Here is a 24,035-nt window from a genome sequence, read left to right on the forward strand (position 1 = left end):
TTTTTTTACATCTCCGATGTCTATTTTTAAATCCATTTTTGTATGCTCGCATTCGATCATGCGAGGTTTCGCTATCTAGTTTGTTTTTCCACCAAATTTTTTTCGTTTGTCTTTGGTTTCTCGATTTTTTCCATTGGCATTTTCTGATGCTACGGAATGTCCAACTTTATATTTATACATAGTGAGAATACGGATTTTTAAAATTTCGGATTCCAACAGAAAAGAGTGAAAATTGAAGAGAAAATAAAAAAGCCCTGCGCTCGACGGCTTGTCGGGTTTGATAAAAGTTATAAAAATGATAGAATTATACGAAGAATGGGACATTTCATTTGCGATGCTGAATTCCGATTTTTTTTCATTTTTTTTTGTTCGAATGAAAAAAACGTGATATATTCAGGGGACGGGTGTCTCCGAAGGGCAACTCTAGAGGTTGTTTCGGTGTATTTGACGCGGAAAAAATATTGCGATTCAGTGGCACGTGTAAAGCTCGCGGGAGAAGCGTTGCCGAATCGATTTATATCTTCATCCGAGAAATACGAAATACGAGTTCGTGAGTTTTCCCATTTTTGTGTTCATACGGACGGAAATGTTTGTTTACTCGAGACAATATCACGCTCGACATTCCCCCCCCCCCCCCCCCCCCCCCTCTTTTTTTACGTCCTTTTTGGCGTTGATGCGTGGGAAACTATTTTCTTTTCCTCAATTATTTTTTCGAGGCGGCGCAGGGGACAGAGGGAATCATAAATAACTTTTTATCTTTCCCAAATGTATCTTTCGCTATGAAAAATGTTTAATAAGCTTATTTTACTTTTACAGACGATTGACAGTTGTTTTATCAATTTTTTTCGACCTAAGGACCCACGATCGAGGTTCTCGTCCGAATCACCATTTCTTTTCGACGCACTTGCAATTCGGACCTTCGCAGTAACCACCCCAATGACGTTGCGCTAAACATTTCGTTGCACAAGCTGCATGATTGAAGCCACTGATACCATCGACTCCGAACGAAAGAAGATCGCAAGTCAAACGCTTTTGCCTGACGAGGGGTTGGCCGCATCGTTGGGGCGAGAGAACGCTCATCAACGGACCGATGTCTGAGGGAGCTGCAAAAATTTTACGTCAGTTGAACCATTTTCAACGTAAAAATTCGGCATCGATAAGCAACGCTTTCGAAACGTTCTGCATTTTTCTGTTTCCCTTGAAATTTCATTTCATTCAAATCTCACAAAATCTTTTCAAATTTCATTAAAAATCATTCAAACAATCGAATGAAAACGAGTTCGATTTTACCTGGTTGAGGAAGCTCGTGCAGCGTTGCCATAGAAGCGGCCACGACCGCGACCACGAGGATAACGAGGCTCTGCTTCATGATTCACAGGGCGTTAAGAACTCAAGTGCACTCTTAAAGAGATGACGTTTGATTCTGTTTGAACAAACTTGTTAATCGATAGCTTTTATACGACGAGCAAAGACTAAGCGTTGTTGCTCTCGTTCACACTCTCATCGGGCTTCTATGTAATTTATTTCACAATTGCAACATCCACAACGAGGAAACAGCACTGAGAGCACGTAAGAGAGACTAACGTTCAAGATATTCAATCCTAAGAGCGATATCGACAGGGAAAAACAAAAGTGAAAGACTCCGATTTTCCTCATTGATTTCCTCAAGGCTCACACTATTTTTCTCGACTTTTATCGGTTTGCTTACATCTTTATTCTTTCATCTAAACACGCGGAGCTTTCGTTTTCGAACTTCAATTCGTCGCCATTGGCAGACCGTTGACTACTCGAAACAATGAGCATTTTCCACCATCATGTCCGATTCTTATTACAGAATTGTTCACCATTTCTTATCCTATGTCAGTTTTATCTTGAAAAAAATACTCCTCCAGAGCCCATTTGTTTTTCAACCCCTGCGAAAACCAAGAGTCGAGTTGCCCCTAAGACAATCCTATTTTAGACTTGGTTCATCAGACAGGAAAATCCCTTTAATTTCGCAGTATTCTCGTTTCACCACTCGTTTGATCGGGTAGTTGAACCATCCTCGGAAACGCGGTCAAAGGTACTAGACTCGAGTCGTACAGCCTCGAGGATGTTATCAGTTATCGATAAACCAATTATCAATCGATATTGAGCTTGAGTCGTATGAAGTGGGACGAAGAGGACGACAAGAAAGTCGTTTCGAAGTCACCAACTTCGTATCGTAATAATTTCAACAATGATTTTTGCCCTTCGCGGACTTGCATCATTCGCTGGAATAAAAGCAAATCGATTGTTTATTTCCTCGTTTGTATTTCGGTTGTGCAATATTTTTATGTATCGTAGGAGAGCAAATGCATCGAGGTCTCGTTTATCTAAGTCGGTTTCCTTTGACACAACGATTTCTGACTCTTTTTGGATGTTTCCTTATTATGACAATCGCTAAAGATCAACGGGTCAACGTACGTGGTCAATGGAATAGAATGTTAGTAAAAAGGGGGATCGGAAAGGATATAAAAGCGAGGATTCTGTCGAAAGAACCAAAGTGAGAAAATTTGCTAGTAAAACCATGAATTCGTTCCTTCGATTCTTCGCTCTTCTGTTGCTCGCAATTTGCGTTGTGGCCAATGCACATTCTGCCGGAATATCACCGTTGGAAAATCTCATTCGGAAAAGTATGCAGGAAAATTAAAAAGCGAGTAAAGTTTAGGCGCAGGGAGGAAGAGAAAGCCGTAGAAATATTCACTCGATGTTGATGCTGAAAATATTTCACCATTTTTCACAGTTGATGAAAACGCCAAAAACGAAGTTCCTTCGATGGAAGACAACCCCGCTGTATTTGCGTCAAGACCACGCCGCCACGTTTGCGTATCGAGTAGCTCCGTTGATTGGACATTGAACTGTCGTGATTGGTGCAAACAAAATTTTGACAGTATGGAGTGTCGAGCAATAATCTGCCGTTGCCAAGATTTCGATTTTTTGTGAATATTTCTGAAAGGAAGATTCCGAGATTTTGACTGTATGTGCTGGAGACTTACGTTTTTGTACTCGATCTTGCATAGAAATTAAAAGAAAATGAGGAAAGTGGGGATTTTAAACAAATACATTTTTTTCATAAATTTCCAAATCTGAACCATTTATTTGGCACACCTGGAAAAAAAGCTGCGACAATTATCGTTCCTGTTCGTTTTCGTTGCTAATGACCAGCTAATAAATGTCGATTTAAAATCATTTTCATTCAAATTCCCACAAAAAAAAATCTTCAGCGAACGACATCTGGTTCGCAGGATCATTTGTTTTGGGAACTCCTGCAATGTATTCGGTTTTGATCGATCGATCATTTTGCCCGGTTGATCGTGCATTTTTGTCCAGGAATTCAAATTATGGAGGAAATAAAAATCAAATGAAATGATAACTGGAGCAGGGTATAGAGAAAGAAGCGAATAAATTTAGTGTCAATCTATTTACATTTTATTCACTTTATGCAACGACGATTCACTGTTTCTCATTCGCATTTTTTTTTTCAAATTATTCTGTCGCGATCAGTCATTCGTAGATGGCGTACTCTCGAGGTCAATTTTTTTGGTCCAACTCTTTGCTTTCCTCGTACAGTTTCGTTGGAAAGTTTTCCTTTCGATCGTTTTCCCTGTTTCGTTCGGTCATGCCTTTCTTTTTATTTTCTTTTTGCAACGTTGGACTTGCACATGAATCACAGCGAATTTATTCGTGTAACAGCAGTATTTATTTCCTTTTATTTTTGTAGACACAATAATTTTATCTTTGAATCTTTACTATTTTTTATCGCTCACATAGATATCTCCGTTTTTTGAACAAGGCGCGTGTATGAAGGGTGCACTGCAAGAATTATGAACATCCAAGAATGCTAAGCATGCCGCGTTATTAGCGATTATGAAATATTAACTTTCAACTTTTTTTCAATCCCATTGCCAAAACGCTAGTGGCGGTTCCCTAGCTTTTCTAATCGAAATCGTTCGATTAATGCACCTATAAATGATTAGGCATCGAGTCAGTAGGTACTTCAAGGACTCGCACACACTCAAAAGTAGCTCAAAAGGGGGTCGATTTGAAAGATTTTTCGAGCCCAAAAAATGACGAAATTGAAAAAAGAAATTTTAAGAAAAATTTCAAATCCGTGTTTCCGCTAAATGATCAAGATTTCAACAACAAAGTTAGGATTGCGCTCAAATTTTCATCCTTTTTTCATCTACTTTAACTGTGATATAAAAAATGATTAAGAATAATAATAAAAATCTCTTTATAAAGTGCAAATGATTGCGTATCGATATTTCCTTTCAATTCTCACGTTACATGAATTTTCAAGATTTCAAAAACACTATTCCGAGAAAAAAAGCTTCCGAAGTTCTCTTTCGAGTAGAAATCAACTTTTCTTTCTCGAACTCGCAAGATAAATTCCCGGATCTCTTTTACAATTCCTTATCGAGGCCAACCTTATCGAATAATAATATTTCTGAAAAATCCATTTTTCCATTTTCATCTAAGTCTATGGAAAACCCTCAAGTCGTGATTCAATCTCCATCAGTCAAGTTGCTCACTGCAATTTCTAGAAAACCTGCTCCTTATAAAATTGCTTGCAAACGACTGATGCATTTGTCTAAGCCTTATTCAAAAGCGAATGCCTCGAAGGACTCTACTCCGATATATTCACTGTAGCTTGCAATAAACCCTTCATGTGCAATCGCTATATTTATATCTTCAGTTTTGTTCGGGTATACGTAACTCCCATGCACGTTTCTTAATACTTATTTGAATTCTCTTTTCGGAACGATTGTCTATACATTTATGGGTGGTCCTTTAGTTTTTTGCGTCGCGGTTGCATCCTCTATTCTATACGTGTCGTTCATACCCATTGCGGTTATGATTAAAGACGCACGCGATCTTGATAATTATAGTCATCGACAAAGACACATAGATTAAATCCGTTCTCGAGGCCTTTATTCGGGCTCAAGATTCTGGAAGATTTAGACACCCTAAATCACGTGATTCCAAGTCGGATTTCTCCGGAAACAAAATATTTTAGGATTCGTGATAAATTCGATATTTCATATCATTTTCCAAGCTCTCCCACCATGTAAAAAATTCGTTTTCAACTCTTCTGTCAAATTTAACTTTACGTCGTTTCGATTGAACGTAAATCCGTAAGTTTTGGAAAAGCAGTAAGAAAAATTTGATTGCTTGGACAGGAGTGGAGCAACGAACGTTTGTCGTTTTCGAGTTCTCGAACTGAATTTTTTTTTCTTCAACAAAAATCTGTTATTTCGGTTTACACGAATTAGGTACATGTTTGACATTAACGTACAGCCTTATATTTACATAATAATACGTTACTGCGGATAATACTCGTTAAATAACAATGAATTTCATTGTTTAACATTGAGAACGATCGAAAGATATTTTTGACGCATTTTTCATTGTGACGAGTCACGTTTCATCATGACAAATATGTTTTCTATGTAAAATTACGGATTTACACGAATAACATGAGATATAATATTCATATTTAAATAATAATATTATCTTAACATTAATAAAGCAACAATAACATTCATACTGCGATACAATTTTAAATGTACATTACACAGCGAGTTATTAAGTATTCGTCCTTCGGCCAGCGAAGGCTCAAGATTTTCGTAAATTAAAATTGCCTCACCTCGTGTACGATCCTCATGTTTTGTGCTCGTAGCTCGTAGAAAATAATGCGTCACATAGAAGCTCGTGGGATGTAAACAGCGAAAGTGTGAAGCGAAGAGTCCGAGCCAGCACGTTTCGTGGTCGCTGCAGCCTCGATTGCTCGAAGTTGGATTCCTGTTCGAGCGATCGAGGGTGCAATGCGAATAATTGTGACAGAACGACCCAAATTTTCGGACAAAGCTTTCCCACCGATTGATAAGATTTCTTCAGGCATTTCTTTCGGGTTTAAATTTTAGGTCCATTTAAATTCACCAGCGGCGTGCGAACGCCTTTGCTGAATAAAAATCCTTCCGAAATCAGCTGTTTTTTTCGGCCTCGTGGCAAATCCGCTCGGTTTCGTTTATTTTCTGACATCGGATCATCGAGAGCGAGAGCCATTTTTTTCCATTTTTCCGCGCATCGGCTAAAAACGCTTCTCCAATTCGATTCGAAGTAGAAATTTAATTTTAGGAGAATTCGAAAGCAGCGGGTGACGGTCGAACGAGAAGAAGAGAGCGGAGTCGGACGCTCCGTCGATTGCCGCGCCGCGGTCCAAATAGGCCCGAAATAGTGGACGAGCGAGGGGCGCTCTCCGACGGCACGGTCTTTTCAGCATAACTTTTCAGTCGATCCCCCGGTGATACAGTAAAAAGCCAAATGGCCAAGGACTCAATTATTTTCGTATATTCCCCCGACCTGACGAGCGACTCCGTGTACATTATTCAGAGACTCGATCGGGCCGCCGTATTCATCAGAGTAAACGATGTTTTTGTACAGGATTAAATACGAAGCTGCAACTCAAATATGGTTGATCGAGTAATCAACGTAACTTGCCTATTTAACAAATAAATCTTTCAAGGACGGGCAGATCGAAGCTTCGCAATTTTCTGGCTGCTCCTCGTCCTTGTTGCCGCCGGCGAACCAGCTGGTGACTTTGCTGCTGTTTCCGGCTTTAGTTTTGCCCGGCGAGACCGCAGGCTTTGCGCTCGTAGAGGCTGCTTCGCTCTCGGTCCCTCGTTGGGACGTGAGGAATTCTTCGATCGCGGAGCCGAGTACTTGCGCGTCGACTTTAGTGCCTCGTGTGTCGTCCCAGACGACCTTGTGTCTCGCGCCTTGCGGCTGGAGCGGCTCCCTCGTAAGGGAATTCGTTCTCGTCAGTAGGCTGTCCTTCATCGTTTTCATGACTTTTGATTTTTCGAATTTGAAGCTTATTTGCGTCAGATTGTGCTCTTGACTCCGTTGCTTCTTCCACATCGGTCGGTGCCGATTGGCGAACCAATTCCCCGACGCTGGACTCGGAGCAGCGCCGGTTTTCGCGGTCCCGTTGCCACCGGCGCCGCTCATCGCCGACACAATCTTATTTCCGGTGCCGTGCAGCACCGAAACGTCGAAACTGTTGGAGCGAAAGTCCTTCAACCGACTCCGCTTCTGGTCCAACGTCTTCCCCCCGGCAGCACTCGCCGCCGGGGTTTCCTCCCCGCAACGATTTATCTCCGTTGCCGATGATGTCAGCGAACTTAAAATCGATATCAAATCGGTATTCGAGCAAACTATCCCCGCCGCTGGCGCTCCGCTCCCGGATGGCCTCGGCAACTCCGATGCTCGTCTTCTCATCGAACTCGAGGACGACGACGAGCCCGGTAATGTTGGAACAAAGTCCGAAAAACGTCGCTGCTGTTGCTGCACGTAACGCTGAGCCATACTGTTTCCTTCCAGGGGCTGCACCTCGCAGACTCTCTCGTGGGACGGTGTTTTCCACATTTTTAAACGCACCTGATAACAATTCGAAATACTTTTTGTCGTTTTAACGGAAATGAAATTTTCGCGTTGCAAAACTTTTGCATTCAATCGAACCCTAGCGAAACATGCACGTATACTTGAAATATCTTTTGGTAATTTTGTTGTAAAGTTGCTAGAGAAAGAACATGCAGCGAAACGGTGATTAATTTCTGACTCGAAAGCTACCGGCAGACTCCAGATTCGACTATTGAATTTCCAGCGTTAAGGGCAATCGTTCGGACTGCGAGAGCTCAAAGAAAGCGAAATTAGGGCGCACCTTTCGTGTTTTTATTTCCGCTATATCGTCCATTATGTCCAACTGAAGATTGTGCGAGCTGCCAGTATTACTGGGTGGTCCGGATAACCCTGAGGAGGAATCACGACGAGGAAGTATCCTCGTGGCTCCCATAGGAACAGCGGCGATTGATTCGCGACGAGTATTACGTCCGAAAAAGGTCGGCGGTACTTTTGAGATCGTAACGACCGAATGACGACGTCCTCCCGGCTGGGGTGCCGGGGCTTGTGACAAAGTTGCTAGAAAAGCTGCTTCTTTTGTTGACGGACCAGAGCCCTCACCGCCGCGCTCGCTGAGGCGTCGCACCTGAAATGTTGTTTCAATATTCGAACCCCTGAGCTCAAACAAAACTCAACTCGAAATCCTGTTTATTGATAAACATGGAAAACATAACGGAATAAATGTTTTTAATGAGGGGGTAAAGGCGATTGAAAACGGACCTGCGACGCGGTGATACCGGACGTGCATTGCGGAGTGGGCAAGGAATGTTTTCGCGTGTCGCGCCAAGGCGAGAGTAGATAAGGGTCCAACGACGGGGAATCCGGATCCAGGCAACGAGGCGGCGATTCGTTTCTCCGTCGTTCAGCTTCTTCTTCTCCGAAACCACTTTCCTCGACGATTATTTGCGGCTCTCCAGCGCCGGTCATTAAGCTCGTAGCGAAAGATTGCTTTCTTATCATCCTGATCTGCTTGCTGCAATGAGAGAAACATTTTCATAGGGATATTTGTATTCTTATGAGTCTGATGTTTGCTGATATTCTCAGCTCCTCCACGAGTTTCCGAATGAAAACTCGAAACCTCTTATTTATTCAAGATGATAAATTTATTGAATCGCTTACGAAGAGTGACAAATTCCATTCGAAGCCTAACCGGTCTCTCGAACTTTTGAATATCTTTCGGATGATAAAAAACCAGATGAGAATGAAGTTGGGGGATACGCGTCTCCGGGGGAAAGCCCTGAAAGCTGTCTACGTGTATTTGACACGCGAATAATATTCCGATCCAGTTGGCACGTGGAAAACTCGCGAGAGAAACGTCCCCGAATCGATTTGTATTTTCACCAGAGAAATACGACGAATCCTCGTCGGATACTCGAGTTTCTACATTTTTGCATTTATATAGACTCGAATGGTGTTAAGTCGAGACGACGTCAGACTCGGAAATTCTCCTCTACGTCCCGTATCTTCATGATTTTCTTTCTCCATTTTCCCATCGTATTATTTTTCTATGGAAAAGAGCGCTTGTTTTTTCCTAGCGACAACACAAGCGATGGTTTGGTAGAATTCAATTTTCTGTCGTGTCGTTCAGACTCCGGATCGACTCGTTCATCATGAGTTTGACACGACCCGGAAAGATTGATAATCCCAATTTACTTGCTCAGCATCTTCACGACACGTGCGTGACTCGTATTTTAAAATATTTCAAAACTGCAACATTTTGTTGCATCATCCAATCGCTTGGTAATTAACGAGGGAATAATATATTCTTCGGAAATTCGGGCTTGCGGATTTAAACGTCACCAACGATTTGGCCTAATCGATGTCAAAGTCTTGTAATTCATTCTCGTTTCGTTTTTATCTGTTTGATAATTACTGTCCGACAGGAAAAAGGTTACAAATTTCTATCGTCATATAATATTTGTTTTTATTATCGTTTTTATTCATCCACGATGATGCCACAGAAAACATTTAAAATCGATGAATTCAAGAAAATTTCATAGTTTTTCAACTCCCCGAGGCAACTACAAATTCCATCTTTTTTGTCGAATATCAGGTTCTGCTTGCCGGCACGATTCCGACCCTCCCAATATCCTCGAATCCTTGCCACAAAATTACAGGTTTGCAGCCTCCGTTTTGAGGTTCGTTCGATCGTGTAATCGAGCCATCTCAGCGACTCGACCAGTCACATGTGAACCAAGTGGGATTGCTCCCGGGGTATTGTCATTTACTGAGAACAATTATAAATCGATATCAAGCATTAGAAGTGTCAGAATTCGATGTAGAGCGATCGGTAGCTGATATTCCAAGGGTGACAGAACGTTTTTTTGTGCTGATGAAAATTTCAGTGTGAATGGAAAGACAAAAAATTTGTTGTACCATCAAGTCTCGCTCATCGAGGCACCATTTTCTGGACACCCGATGAAGAATTTCGTGAAATAATATTATGTTGTTGAAGTAAAAAAAGCGAATTCATTACTTTTGTCATAGTAGCGCATCTGTTTGAAGATAAAAGAATCTCCGAGTTTCGAGGCGACGTCGTGGACGCTTACGACTGCAATTACGATAAGAATTAACAGGAGTTTCATTATTCAAATAGTAATACAATTTTAATTATTCTCAAGTGCAGTCGGATGAGTGAATTCGGGGGCTGATTATTGCGTGTTTTATTATTTTGCGGGTCAACTGAATCGATACTTTGTGAGGGAGGATCAGCTCGAACAAACCTTGCATTATTGACGGATTAGTATCGTATTTTCGATGCTAATTTAACGACGATAATTATTCGTTTATTTTCATAATTCGTGGCTCCATCCGTTGGCTCGACCCCGTTCCATTTTTTAAAATCCACATTAAACGAATGCACAGATTTCTTGAATCTGAGCTTCCGCTCATTTTTATTCGTCTTTTTCCTCGCTGTCGTCCGATGGTTAACGAATATTAACGACGGAAACCAGTGGGTATAAATGCAGCAAGTTTTTCATCCAAAGGCGAGTCCGAATTTCAGAGAAGCTCAGGAAATCATGAAAGGCCTTTTTCGATTGATTTCTGTTCTGTTGCTCCTCATTTGCGCTACGGCATTCACCGAGGACCCGAGATTGTCGGGCCTGCGCATCCGCAACGAGAGGAGCGAGTATGGAATCGAATGAACCTTGAGATTTAATCGTATGCAGAGAGAAACTGTGATTATTGTTTGTTCGAAACAGAAGTCGATGAATTCATCGGAAATTCTGTCCACAGTCAAAAGCAGCAAACGCACTCCTCCCCTCGTAGAACTCGACCCGCCCAAATATCTGTCAAGAGCACGTCGATCTTATTGCACTGGGCCTAAAGAAGCTGATTCGCAAATGAGCTGCACCCAATGGTGCCAAAAATATGGCCGAACCACCGACTGTCGAGCAGTCATCTGCGGCTGCCAAGAATTTTAACACGCTCCGGAGCCCGAATGAGATTGGTTAACCGCAACAGGCTGACGTGGGGAACACATAGTCCCAAATCGACCGAGCCTTGCCTTCGATTACAGTGAATTGATTAACCCTGGATGTGAAATTTCAAAGATTCGATGTACACGGTAATGACTAAAATAAATATCAACTGAGCTCGCAGTCGATTTTTATGCATTTTCCTCTGTCATCATCAATCCATGGAGAGAAAATTTCACTAAAAACTACTATGATGCCATATAGGAGTAGGGTTCTATATCGTAATATTTATTAATTCTTACGAACGTACACATAGTAATTTTTGTGAAGCGACTCGATGAAAATTGATGTGTGATGTCAAAATAAATACATCGGTACACGCATTTATATCGGCATGTTATCGTACAATCGCGAATGAAATTCTGTTATTTACCGCAGTAAATTTCTAAACACTTTGGCGTATTATCGATGCTTGTGTTCGAGCTCCTCAAATAATTCTACTATGTTCAACTGTAAATGTCAATTGTGAAAACAGTACTAAGCATAGCGAAACGGCATAATAATTCTACTTGACAGTTCATCATCGAGTCAACATAAATTTTACAACGTTTCCTTGGTGAACAATGTAGGAAAAAATAGCACAGTTTAAACCTTTGTCACAGCAAAATACGCAGTTTAAAAATTTTCATTCAGAATTGACGGGGAAATTACAATGTTTTTGGTAAAAACCTTCAAAATGGGCGACATAAAACCCCAATACCATGGCAGCATAGTAATTCTTATTATTTTTTTCTCTCCGTGTAATAATTGATCGATTACGATGTAAACGATCTTCAAAATCGCTGATTTTTTCAACACTTTCGTCGCACGATTTTAACAAAATTTTGTATAACTGAGGAAGAAAAATGTGACACGCGAATCGGAGATCGGTTTGAGATAAACGCGATTGAAATGCACAAGGAAAACACACGATAAACATTCCAATGATTTCTCAATCAATCTTAGAGGCTCATTTAATTGATTCGATTATACAGTTTTCATTCGCATCGCAGTTATTCTCGTATTTCCTTAAGCCGAGCGAGTGATTTTCCTCATTTCAATTTAACAATTAAATAATCTATCATTTAGTCAGATAATGCATTCGTGCGCATTTCGCGATGCGTTTTTGCAAACCGGATTCTTCGCTCACGTCACATGCGCCCGTTTTCAAATTTGTCCGTCGATCCGCCAATCCGTACGATTCTTTTTTTTGCAATACGAAATGCGAGGAGTAAAAAAGCGGAGACGATGGATAAAAATTCTGCAATCGTTCGGACGCACCTCAGCTTCATTACATTCGCACAAATCTGCGTATATAAACATTGCTGAAGAATGGAGTAAACGTCAGTGAACCGATGTCCATCGAGAACGGAACTGAGAGGCTGCTGGAAAAGAAATGGAATTCGCCATGAAAATGTTCGTTCTCGTTTTGAGCACGCTGGTCGTTTCTACTCACAGCGAAGCTTCTGTGCTGCCCCGGGGTCGCACTGACCCCTATATCGACCACGAAATTCCCAGTGAGTTGTTGAACAATTCATTTCATAACTTCATTTTCAATAATCGAGGAATGATCGAACTTTTGCAAAAATGAATTCAGATTTTTCACTATTTTAGTCAAATTATTAGGCAAATTTGCAACTCCTCGAATAACTTTTTACAAATCAATTTTATTCAAGGACTAAGTCTACTGGAAAATCGATAATCGTTCAGCTGCGACGAGCATGCGGAATCTAACCATGTTTTGTTCATCAACTTTTGTTTCCCTTTGAAGAATCAATGACAAGGCAGCTATAAAAATGCTCTCGTTTGTAGCTCGTCTGGAGGACGTTGACACCGCTGGAGGTATCGAGTCCGGTAAGAACACACCGCTCGTCAGACCCAGACGTCTGACTTGCGACGTCTTCTCGTTCGAGTCGGGTGTGGTGACGCCCAATGACGCGCCCTGTGCCCTCAAATGTATCGGGACAGGAAAAAAGGGCGGTCATTGCGAGGGTGCGAATTGCATTTGCAGAGAAGAAAAGTGGACGCCTTGGTGATTCAGGATCATTGACGAGCCGAAAAAGCCAGCTTGCGTGCAAAATGAGTCTTTGTCGAAAAATTTATTTCTGAATAATCTTAAATAACAAAAATAACGTTTATTTCTAAAAGAAATGATTTTCTTTTGTTTTCTTGTATCTTCCCGGTGCTTTACGAGCCCATCCCATCACTTTAATCCCATTCTGTCCCTCACATTTCTCTTCTTGTATGATTCCCCCAGAGCGTTGCCCAGAATCACTCTTTACACTGGAGCCAGATGGCTATTGAGCTTCTCTATCTATTGAGCTTCAGCTCGTTGCTGGGTCCATCAGAAACACAGAAAAATTGCTTCCCGTTTATGGTGATTTATCGAAAGCTCTTGCCTGGCTAAGCGATCACCCATGCATCCAAGTATTGGCCTCGGCCAAACTGCTCATTTTCGGAGATCGCTCAAGCCCCACACCGATCGTAAAACCATTGCTGCGCCATGTTTTATTCCTGTTTTCATGTTTTATTTCTTCATACAACGCTGCTCTCCTGCATTTCGTTGCAGCGATAACGTCGCACCATTGGGATCGTAAAGCGCGAATGATTGATGGGTAGGAACTGGTGCACCGTGAACATGAATTTGTGAAGTTCGATCGAATATGTTGCCGGAGAAGATTCAGCTACAACGATCTTGCGTTATAATGAGTTTTTCAGTGTGAAAATAAAAACTTTGTTATCGACCAATAAAATGTTTTTTTTCTTAGTGGATCGCCTCGTGGTTTATCGGCTAAGATACTTCGGTTTTTTCCAGACAATTTTTATCCGTTAGAGATTAAACTTCGATACACATTCAGAGTCAATTCATATACCGGTGACGGTATTTCCCGACCGCAGTAATCGCGGAGCTAAACATATTGGAATTATCGAGCAGGTCACGTGATTAGAACGCTAACCCTGATGACAACGAATTCATAATCACTCCTGCTACGTAACTGAATAATAAGTAACTCGATTAAATCGACAGCAATAACGTCACGAGGCACTCTCGGAGCTCTCTCAATCTCGCCTCCGCATTGAGCTCGATGCCGATGTTTACATCGCTTATGAGGAAACAGGAAAATCAATTATCTATTGAGGAAATTTCAGTGCAATTTTTCTATGAGAATATGTGTCACCGGTTCAAACTTCCGGGTAGCGCACCTACGCAGATTCAAACGTCATCTAAAGTCATTTGCAAAAGTTCATGAAAAATAATCCGTTGAACTAGTTTTTTTCGGAGAAATTTTCAATCCCCGTGCTACTGACTCAAAATCATAAAATTAAATGTTTTGAAAAAAGAAGAATTGCCCAGAATCCGAATGACACAAAAGACGTTTTTTCGTCACTTTTTGGCGACATTTAAAAATCCTTTTGAAAATAAGTTTTCGTACGAAAAAGAGTCGAACCAAAGAATAGTGATAAACTCAATGAAATGCACACACTCGGTGCACTTTAATTGAGTCAAACCAAAATTTTGCTCAACTAACAAATTACATTTTTTTTTCTCAATTTTTTAGTTCAACGATGAATTTCGTCGATTCAACAAATTGATCGTCCAAGAAGATTATTTCATTAACATTATTGAATTTGGTCTCCTCAAATTTGTCCAACCCAACTATACGCGAGTCGCATATTTACACAAATATCACGAGTGTGCTTCCATGCATCGTTTGCTCTTCTTTCCAAAGACGAGGACGGAGCTCCGAATATTTTAAGGAAGTTACTAATTGAGCCGTTCGATTACCGTCGAGATACTCGAGACCTGGAGAAAATTCTTCTCAGCTTTGGCATTTGGAGTTCTCGTTTGATGTCACAGTATAACCACGAAATTGAATTTCTATCGAAGCTCCTCTTTATGTTTGCAGTCCAGTATTACCGCATTGAGTGCATCGGCATATTGGCAAGTTCGATATTGTCCGTAAGATGTGGTACGGAGCTTCAACTGAGCCGTTTCACGTCACTCAGGACAAAGCCCGAAGTTTGTATTTAGCTTGGGCGGAGAGTAATCTACTCAGAGGAATTTCAGTGCTGATTAGCTGTTGGGTTAATTTGATTTTTCATGTGGTCGTCGATGCAGGTTAGTCGTTGTTGAATCGTCGAATAGCTTCGTGCTGATTCGTAATTTCATTCGATTATCAATCGAGGAATCTTCTTTGTGCCAAGTAAAGAGGAGAAAATTGTATCACGGTCGTCCATATTCGAGACTCGATGCTAAAGAGTACTTCGCGTTGGTGGCATGTCGCAACGACTGCACAGAATTGCCAATGCACTCCGTTGAGTTCTTTGGGGGTTTCCCGGTATTTTATAAACTGTAGCAAAAAATCACATGAATTATTTCCCCTCGGGACTTTCTTTCCATGCATTTTAGCGAGCATTTTAGCATGGAGAAGAAAAACCCAGCCGATTCGTTCTTCGAAATAATGGAGGAAATTTCTTCATTCCCTGCTTCAAGATGCGTATATAAAGATCGAGATTCCAGGCGTTCAATCGTCAGTTCTTCGAGTCTTCGGCTACGGAACAAAGGAGTTGAAAATCTAGTTTTTCCAACGACCTGACAAACCGAACGTAAACCATGAAAATCTTCGTAGCAGTTCTGACCGTTGCGGTCTTTGTCGCCTGCACTTCCGCTGCGGTGTTGCCAGAACTGATGGACGAAGAGTTGCAATACGAAATGAGTAAGCAAAATTGAATTTCGTGATAAATTGAACAGCAATTAATTTTTGTACAATTCAAATTTTCATTAGTTAATGCCACAAAATGAGAAGCGATTTTAACCAATTAACAAATCCGTCGATCCAAAAATTTCATCAATAAGCATTTTTCCGTACAGCTTCTGTCATTTTTTTTTTTCCGAAGATCCTCTCGAGCAGGGAGGGATAGTCGAATCTCATCACGTTCAAGCTCCCGGTGTTCTCGCGGCTCATTCCAGACAGCGTCGTTTCACCTGCGACGCATTCTCTTTTTCATCCGCTTGGGTGACTCCCAATCACACAGCATGTGCGCTCAAGTGCATCGGCAAGGGTCGCAAGGGTGGTTACTGCGAAAATAATCGTTGTATCTGCAGAGACGATAAATACATCGGATAGAGAACCAAACTGATGGACGAACGAGAACAAATTTTCGATAGAAATTTCGAAAATTTTCCAAGATATTTCGATTGTTTAAAGCAGCGAATAGTTCAAGGCTTTCCGTATTTCATCGTGTTCTCAATGAATTTACAGAACACGCGTCGTCACACCCTCCATTCATTTTGATTATTCCCACTGCCTAAATGAATGACTTTAAAAAATAAAAAAAATTAACGAAATTTATATTTTTATTTGCAAATGAGAGAAAATTTAATATTCAATTTTTTAAATCACAAAATTGAATGTAAAGTAATAAAAATAAAAAAAAAAAACAATAAACGTACGTAACATTCATATTAAAGATCCTGATTTTTCATATATTTATTCATTCGTTTATTTCATTTTTTCTATTTGTATATATTCATTCATTTTGATATTATTAGGATCTTCAGGGGCTTCGCTACTTTGCTAAATTTTTCAATGCTCATCACAAAAAATAGATCGAAAAAAAATAGGATTAAAAACCGGTATAATAATATCAAGAATTCACAAATACGCATGCATGTCAAGGTAAATCGTCTAATAATTAATTGATGATTTAAAAGTTGTAGGTGTTCAATTAATTAGTACTGAAATTTCACAATGAAATGATTTTCGTGACTGATTGGCAGGAGGCAAGCAATTGACGAATTTAATCGATGGTATAACGCATGACAATAACAGGAGCATTCGTGTGGAGCCCTATGGAGATTTTACATCTGATTCACAAGCCGATTGGGGTCGAGTCATGTGGGTTGTATTGACGATGCTTTTTCATGTGCGTATCAGATCTTATACGAACATGCGTAATTAATTCGAAGCTTGTATCCAAGCAGATAAACGAATTATAATTCTTCCCTTCTAATCTGAGTGTTCTCGTCTCTCTGAATGGGGATGAATTAATATTGATTACATACGTGCTCAATCGTTATAAATGCTGTTACAATCGATTACAAAATTGATTTAATTTACCAGTCAGAATGGAGCTGCATATGAGGCCTCTGATCTTTGCAAAACTCGATTCAGTAGAAATTAGAATTACATTTATTACTCGATAACTTAGAGCATTCATTGAGCACTGCGAGAGCATCAAAATCGAGACACAATTTTGTTGAAACCAATTATTGGAAACGATGTAATGTCATAAATTTCAGTATATAAAACGAACGAAATTTTGGTGAGAGAATGTTATTCGAAATGACGATGCTTAAAGATTTCTTTTGCCTGTTCATATCGAAAGATAAATTTAGCCACTGATTTTAATGAATTAATTAACCAGACAAGCGAAAACCGTGGCCGCCGTGTCGAACGAGTGCAACATTAGATCGAATAATGGCCACCCGAAGCGTTTGCCTCGCTATTACCTTCATCATCGTTATTATTGATCGAACGTATAACTGATACGGTAACCGAGCGTTTATACAACACACATCAGGTCCATACAGCGGACGAATCCGCGCATTATCGATTCGCTGGTCCATAGTTCAAGACTCGATCAACCATGCACCCGCAAGTGGATTAGGTTCAAGATCAGACTTATCAGAGTTATGGCTTGAAGGCTGCGAGGCAGAGTAGCTCGGGAAATAGAAGCTGGTCAAAATAATAATCAGAATTTCGGTTTTCAACTGACTTTCTTTGTCTTTCGGTGCTAACTGTCCAGTCGAGTATTTTTCTGAGTTGAGTTTTTCTGTGCAAAAATAAAAGTTGCAAAATTGTTTCGTCTTCGTTGAGAATGCGTTGCAGTTTTTTTCTCGCTCTGGTCAAACTGTGGAAACTCTTTGATGCAAAGTCATAGACTGCATGGTCGTTGGATTCCACTGGCTTTGAGGAGTTTCAACAAAATTATTGGACAGATTGCAAAATAGAATGATTTTTATCGAAATCTTAAATCCATTCGATCAGTTGTCACAATATTTGTATTTTTTCAATTATTTTTCTATGTTGAAATGCCAAAATAATAACAACGAGGACCGACGATAGTAATATCGGTGGGTGGAAGCTCGATGAGTTATATTTCAAATCACTTTGTACGTGGGAAGGCGAGTTGATAAAGGTCGAAAGCAATGTTGTGCGAACAGGGGAGAAAGCGATGGGAAATTATGTGAGAAATAACATCGTGAAAGTTAAGATACACAAACAAAGAAAATCCTTCGACAAGTTTCACGATATATTTTAGTATTTCCTGGCGCTTGTTTCTCCGGGTAGTGGAATTTACGATGTAATTTTGTAAACTCGGTGAAGTTTGCATAACAGAAGAATTTTCCAATTTCTTTTTTGTCATGGGTTCAGTGAAATTCAGAGAGAAATATTTGCTCGTAATTTCCCATTTTATTTTACATTTTTTTTTGGTTAATACGTTTATTACCGTTGTTTCACTTCGAATTGATATTCAAATGGAAGGAGGATTGACTTTTTGTGAGTTTTTCGTCTTTATGGAGCGAGATTAAAGTGAGGAGTTTTGGGGAGTAAAAAAGATCATGAAAAATTAACGACGACCCTCTGGAAGCGTCGTTACGTTAACTTTATTATAAGGATCGTTATATTTGGTCCGAAGAGGCGAGACGAGCATGGAAAAAAAAAAAAAAAATACCAAAGTTTCTTCTCCTGAATAGGGGGCCGACCAGCTTCAGAGTTTCGACTCTGCCCGCGCGATCAATTCTGTGCAGAAAAGCTCGGTTTCTTCCTCTGCATTTTGATTCGCTCGGATAGAACGAAATACGACGAAGCTGAATGATGATAAAATGAAGAAAGGTGCAAAAAAACTTGGCTCCTCGAAATACGGAAAGAAAGAGAGATAAAAACGAAGAAAAATAGAGCCAGGGACGGCGGAGAGGGAGACCAAGAAAGGAACGAAAAAGAAGAAGCACGAAATTGAAGGCTCGAGAGACGCGCGGTTGCTCAGCGATGCTTTTCAGGTCAAGAGCCAGCGAGGATTTTCTGGAATCTCATAAACTCGCATTACAAACGCACGCAACGTGCGCGACGTCACAAACTTATTAGTACACCCAAAGGTCAATATAAATTGTGCTTTAAGTAAGTCTCGCATTCTCGTTGATAAATCTCTAGCTCAACAACTCGGGGTCCTTTATTAACGAATCGCGTGCTTCTGAGTTGAGCATTTCTCAACTATTTTTCCTCAATAACTCACACGATTGGCGAGTACCGATGAATCGGCCCAATTGAAGGCATCGAAAGTGCGAGAGTGCTCGCAGTGCAGCGCAGCTGTTTTCATCGCGTCGAATTGACTCGCTCCAAGTAATGAATGCGAGCTGTCAATGGTGCCTCGATGGGGAAATATCTAAAAAATGTTTTCCTTCGACGATCCGGCCAGCGATCGCACTTGGACTATTTCCACGACTTTGACGTGAGTTTCAAGCGAACTTGTGACTTTGACATCGAAGTTACGATCCGAGTTGCGTGCTGCTGGATAGCAGCTCTGCTAATCTTCGGCGCGGAGTTGCTCGGATGCACGCTGCATATATGCGAGTATAACACAAGATGAAGCTATCAGGATACGTCACGTGTGACGGAAATTGCCTGGAAATGAAGAAGCACAAAGGCCCGTGAGCTTAAGCTCGAAGATACGGACTTCGTATAAACGAAATCGTTCCTTATTCCTCGCACTCTTGGATCATTTCGGTTTGTCATTATTGAAAGAATCCCCTCTGGGATGAGGTTTAAGGCGTCGCGCAGGCACAGAGGGATCCCGCTTCCAATTCCCTTCTGTTGAACGAACCGTTGCAGCGTGACCATCAGGACGGCTTCGTACAGCCGACGCGTATCTGCACAATCGTTCGGATCGTTAGTTCGCTTTATCACGAAGTAAATAAACTCATGAAACGAGAGAGAAAAGCATCATTTTTCGAAGACCCATTTCCCTTGGTGTTCATTCGCCTTGTTTCAATGGATTTTATTGAAGAAAACACTGAAGCAATTCGTTTCATCAAAGCGATAGGAATCTCGAGAGACTCATCCGTGTCTCCGAGCCACTCGCTCAGCTGGACGAGGCCATCGCGTCATTGTGTCGTTAGCAGCGTTGGCGTTAGTCCTCAACGTCGATGGTCCATGCTTTTCTGCAGTCCAGCCAATTACTGTCCATGGGACGTTTAACTAACGGGCCTCTCCCGATGCTCGTGTCCAGGGACGAGCAATCGATTGCCTCCAAAGTACACTCGGTCCGTGTACACAGCCCTATATCAAGTAATGATTTCAAATGTGCTCCACCTTACGCTGTGCAATTTCCGTTCTACGCCGCGACCGCAACCTTCCACCAAATTATTATTGCTATAACAATTCCGACTCGTTGTCGCAGCGCAACACACTTCACCTAATATGTTGAGCGAACTATTCTTGGGCTCCGCAACACCGTTTGACCCTGACACTGTTCCATTGAACCTAAACAATTATTCACCTCATTGCGTCTCCGTCAAATGACAATCTATTGATTTACTCTTCGTGATTATTTTATGGGCTTATTCAATATGGAATCCCATTGAGCTCGACTCAATGATCATCGATAATCTCATTCCTTGGCATGCATTATTTCATGTTCTATTGCTTTCGCGAAGAAAACATTGGACCGCGCGATGCAGCGGACGCGTAGCTCGCGACAAATGTTTGACGTTATTTTCAATAACAAAACGAAGCCCAAAATTATTCAAATTGTTGGATCAATTCGAAATCATTATGAACGAAGGATCTTTGTCTCCATCGCTCACTGAAGCTCGGATAAAATTCTCATTTTCCTGAAGTTTTATAGGCTAAATTGTTCTTCGCTATTGAACTTGGGAGCTGTCCTACAACGGGGACAATTCGAGCCCCAAACCTCACTTTATCGGTAGGGAAGTTGAAATTCTGTTGAAACTTTTCAACACTTAATAACTGTTACGTTGAACCTGGTTTTATGTGAAAACAAAGTTTTTCCCAGGGAACGTTGTGAGTTAACGTTACCAAGTGAATCTCTACACGCACGAGCTTCTCCGTGAAGTTGATTGACTCGATCCATGATTACATGCACCTCGAACGCTTCGTATTTTTGAACCATTCTGCTTCGTGTAGCTTCACGTTTTTTCATCGTATTGCTCCTGTTGGATGATGCAGGAAATACGACGGATAAACGGAGAAGCGAGAGTGCATCCAATTGCACGTATACGTCACGCTTATAATCCACGTCAAAGACTGCATACAACGAAAAGAACGAGACAGAGAAGGGGGACGAGAGAGGGGCGAACAGACAGGGTGATGCATCAAGTGTATGAGCCATTTCGCTTGATCCGCACATTTGCACAATAGTTGCATCTCCGTAGATGACGTCAGAGTTCTCGAACAATTCTACTGTTCTTGATAAACCGGAATGCCGCTGTGTACGTCCGTCTGTATTATTATATATATACGAAAACGTCCAGACAGTGTACAATGTCATCGTACAATTCGCTCTTGTAATTTACATATCAGCATGCACGAGAATGTCCATTCGAGGAAAAGAAACTTCTTCGAACGAAAAAGGAATAATGGAACATTCTCTTCGAATCGTAAAATAAAAATGAGAATCGTTCGCTTCGTCGACTTTGTTAAAAATAAATAGTTTCAGGTCATTGGATCGTGGAATGAGAAATAATGCGGAGAAATCTTTAGTTGAAGAATTCAATAAATTTATTGACTTCGATGGTAACTGAAATCCTTCGATTCGTTTGCCATTTGTAACGAATGAGAATAAATAACCAAAATTACCATGAGACGTCAGCTTCGGTTAGCTCGAAAGGTCAATATAAATAAACGTTAAGAGACTTATTCGTCTCTGCATTTATGTCCTGATATTTATCCCATGAGCAACTGAATTGCCATGGAATTCACCATACCCAGTGGGTATATATAGAATCTTATTCTCAGGTCCGCTTGCAGCCGTCCAAGCTCGAATAATTAATTCACGAGACAGCGTATTGTGACGGTTGATGCTCCCTCTCGGTCTTACGTCACTGATGATCGTTTACAATCTCAAATGCGTTCTTCGTAAAGTATTTTATTTTTGACTCTCGTCCTGCGTGTCATCGGATATTTCATCTCGGAATAACTGATTGCTGGTACTGTAACATGATATTTTTAGATGGGAGACTTTCGCGTTGAAATAATTTTCAGAGAAATCGGAAATAATTTGTGCTGGCTACTTTTCATAAAAATGTTAGTTTTTATGAAACTTTTATGAAATTTTGAAATTATGAAATTTTTTTTTCGAAATTCAACGTTTTTTATTGGTGTGTCCCAGCTCAATTAACTCACTGGCAATATACGGTTGTGTAGCGGATTATCGCGAGCGCTCTCTTCGGAACACACGTCTCGACTTAATCCTCTTTGATTAATTCTCTTTGAGAAAAATTAATCTCGTAGCCCAATCCACCAAAATATAATCTTAATGCCCGAGGAAAAGCAAACGAGGAAAATCTCAGTCAACAATGAGTAAAGTCGAACTCCCGTTCCGTAATATTGCGAAAAGACAAACCGTGCAGAGCAGTCAGAAATATGACGACAAATACCGGATCTCAGGGGTGAAAATTTGATGAATTTCTGGCACCAATTCCACTCCGTGGGAATCGAACTTGTAATTTGTTCCCTGGAATTTCGCATTTAATGAAATTTTTAAGCAAATCTGGCAGAGAAAAACGACGAGGAATAACAGAGACCGATCTGGTCCTCGGGTCCAGTGGTCCCCGTTTTAATTTTCAACGCTCCAATTGGAAAACTAGTGTCGACAGAAACATCTCGTTGCATAAGTAAACATATTGAACCTCGGGAAGGATGCTCGTCCAAGCACAAATTTCCGAATCAACGCCGCCCCTTCGAGCCATCGCGGAATCATAATTTCATGCCAGAAGCAGAGAGGGTTATGAATACACAAATTGAAAAGTCCGCTCTCGATGAGGTTAACCGGATCTCGCTTCTTGGACCGCGCCGTTACGCCGACTCCCCTTGGCTTTCGCGTTCGCCGGCTCGATGAAATTATGGTCGATCGATAAACATGGGGTCGAGAGGGTGGTCGTTGGAGATACGCGTCATCCGGACATGACGTCATTCGCAACGGAATGGGAGAAGGGCATCGGCGGTTCGCGTTCGCCGTGCGCTTTTTTTCAGGCTTTTCATCTCGCACTCATTTCTCCTCCACACTCGGGATTCGAGGGGGTACCTCTGCCCGGCGAATTACTCTCGAACATACCGGGAGTTCCGAAGCTCCGAGGACCACCGAGTCCTCGCGGGGTGAAACGTTGCAAAATTCTAGGAGAAGAATTTTTTTCCTGTCTTTGATTCCTCGGTCACGCGCGATCTTTCCTGCGATTGAGGATGCGTCAAAGAAAAGCCTCGGTTCGACAGCGCGAAAACCGGTCGCTCGATCCTGCTCCCAGCAAACGCAATTGGCTCATTACTCAACGGTTGAGATCTGACGAACGGAGCGGCGGATAAAAAAAGCGACTGAAGTGACGAGAGACTCCTGCTCCTCAGAGATTGGCAATCAGACTCGAACGGAAATTCGAGCGCGATCTCTGCCCAGGAATCTTTATGGAGGGGCTTCGAAACTGTGTGCTTTTCGAAGAGGATCTCTTTCATCTCGTGCATCTTTGGACGATACGCTGGAGGCAATGTTGGTAAGAATAGAGAGTTGAGAAAAAGCTTTCCGACCCTGTGCTTGTGGAGGCCTGCTGGAGAAGCTGAAATACTTGCCTGAGGCGTGGCGCAATTTTCAGTGGCTGCGGTGCCTCGAGACCGCGCCGAGAGACGAGCATGGCGTCTATTTCCGACGTCGCATCTCGTTATGCCGTTTATGGACAAGGTTATGCGATTCTCTCGCTTTCGCTCTCTTTTCCCTCTTGATTTTTCATGTCGATTTTACTGCTCGTACATGCCAATCGGAAGCAAAAAGCTCTCTCTCTCCATTCTTTTTATCGGATCCTTGAGT

At 41.4% G+C, this 24,035-nt stretch overlaps 4 protein-coding genes and 2 long non-coding RNA genes across 15 annotated transcripts in view; 4 read left to right on the forward strand and 2 right to left on the reverse strand.

Moving 5' to 3' along the window:
- Positions 1-768: 768 nt before the first annotated feature.
- LOC122409207 (defensin coprisin-like) lies at positions 769-1,457 on the reverse strand. The gene is made up of 2 exons (XM_043416561.1): positions 1,291-1,457; positions 769-1,103 (listed from the first exon to the last, which is right to left on the reverse strand). Exons 1-2 carry the CDS (start codon positions 1,367-1,369, stop codon positions 883-885), a joined length of 300 nt encoding a protein of 99 aa, XP_043272496.1. The 5' UTR covers positions 1,370-1,457; the 3' UTR covers positions 769-882.
- Positions 1,458-1,601: 144 nt separating this feature from the next.
- On the forward strand, positions 1,602-3,210 carry LOC122409209 (uncharacterized). Its single transcript, XR_006260632.1, has 2 exons — positions 1,602-2,654; positions 2,765-3,210. It is a non-coding gene; the product is annotated as an uncharacterized lncRNA (long non-coding RNA).
- A 217-nt stretch (positions 3,211-3,427) lies between these two features.
- kairos overlaps positions 3,428-24,035 on the reverse strand; it is a 40,404-nt gene continuing 19,796 nt past the window's right edge. For all 10 annotated transcript variants that reach the window (XM_043416549.1, XM_043416550.1, XM_043416554.1 and 7 more), the window contains 3 exons: positions 8,203-8,455; positions 7,745-8,068; positions 3,428-7,461 (listed from right to left, as the gene is read on the reverse strand). In XM_043416549.1, the coding sequence (XP_043272484.1) occupies positions 6,523-7,461; positions 7,745-8,068; positions 8,203-8,442 (1,503 nt within the window). In that variant the 5' untranslated portion in view covers positions 8,443-8,455 and the 3' untranslated portion in view covers positions 3,428-6,522. The remainder of the gene's footprint in view (positions 7,462-7,744; positions 8,069-8,202; positions 8,456-24,035) is intronic.
- LOC122409206 (tenecin-1-like) lies at positions 12,258-13,091 on the forward strand. Its single transcript, XM_043416560.1, has 2 exons — positions 12,258-12,457; positions 12,753-13,091. The coding sequence occupies exons 1-2, from the start codon at positions 12,337-12,339 to the stop codon at positions 12,974-12,976; spliced, it is 345 nt and encodes a 114-aa protein (XP_043272495.1). The 5' UTR covers positions 12,258-12,336; the 3' UTR covers positions 12,977-13,091.
- Positions 15,556-16,069, forward strand: LOC122409649 (defensin-like). Its single transcript, XM_043417378.1, has 2 exons — positions 15,556-15,658; positions 15,840-16,069. Exons 1-2 carry the CDS (start codon positions 15,556-15,558, stop codon positions 16,067-16,069), a joined length of 333 nt encoding a protein of 110 aa, XP_043273313.1.
- On the forward strand, positions 16,067-17,820 carry LOC122409211 (uncharacterized). Its single transcript, XR_006260634.1, has 2 exons — positions 16,067-16,868; positions 17,370-17,820. It is a non-coding gene; the product is annotated as an uncharacterized lncRNA (long non-coding RNA).

Source organism: Venturia canescens, chromosome 4 (assembly GCF_019457755.1).
Source record: "Venturia canescens isolate UGA chromosome 4, ASM1945775v1, whole genome shotgun sequence".
Lineage (NCBI taxonomy): Eukaryota > Metazoa > Arthropoda > Insecta > Hymenoptera > Ichneumonidae > Venturia > Venturia canescens.

Excerpts from the sequence above, each read along its gene's own strand:
- LOC122409207 (XM_043416561.1), bottom strand. The coding sequence starts at position 1,369 with ATGAAGCAGAGCCTCGTTATCCTCGTGGTCGCGGTCGTGGCCGCTTCT. Across the intron at positions 1,104-1,290 it reads GCACGAGCTTCCTCAACCAG|CTCCCTCAGACATCGGTCCG; the intron begins GTAAAATCGAAC and ends AAATTTTTGCAG.
- LOC122409206 (XM_043416560.1), top strand. The coding sequence starts at position 12,337 with ATGGAATTCGCCATGAAAATGTTCGTTCTCGTTTTGAGCACGCTGGTC. Across the intron at positions 12,458-12,752 it reads TATCGACCACGAAATTCCCA|CTCGTCTGGAGGACGTTGAC; the intron begins GTGAGTTGTTGA and ends TCTCGTTTGTAG.
- LOC122409649 (XM_043417378.1), top strand. The coding sequence starts at position 15,556 with ATGAAAATCTTCGTAGCAGTTCTGACCGTTGCGGTCTTTGTCGCCTGC. Across the intron at positions 15,659-15,839 it reads AGAGTTGCAATACGAAATGA|ATCCTCTCGAGCAGGGAGGG; the intron begins GTAAGCAAAATT and ends TTTTTTCCGAAG.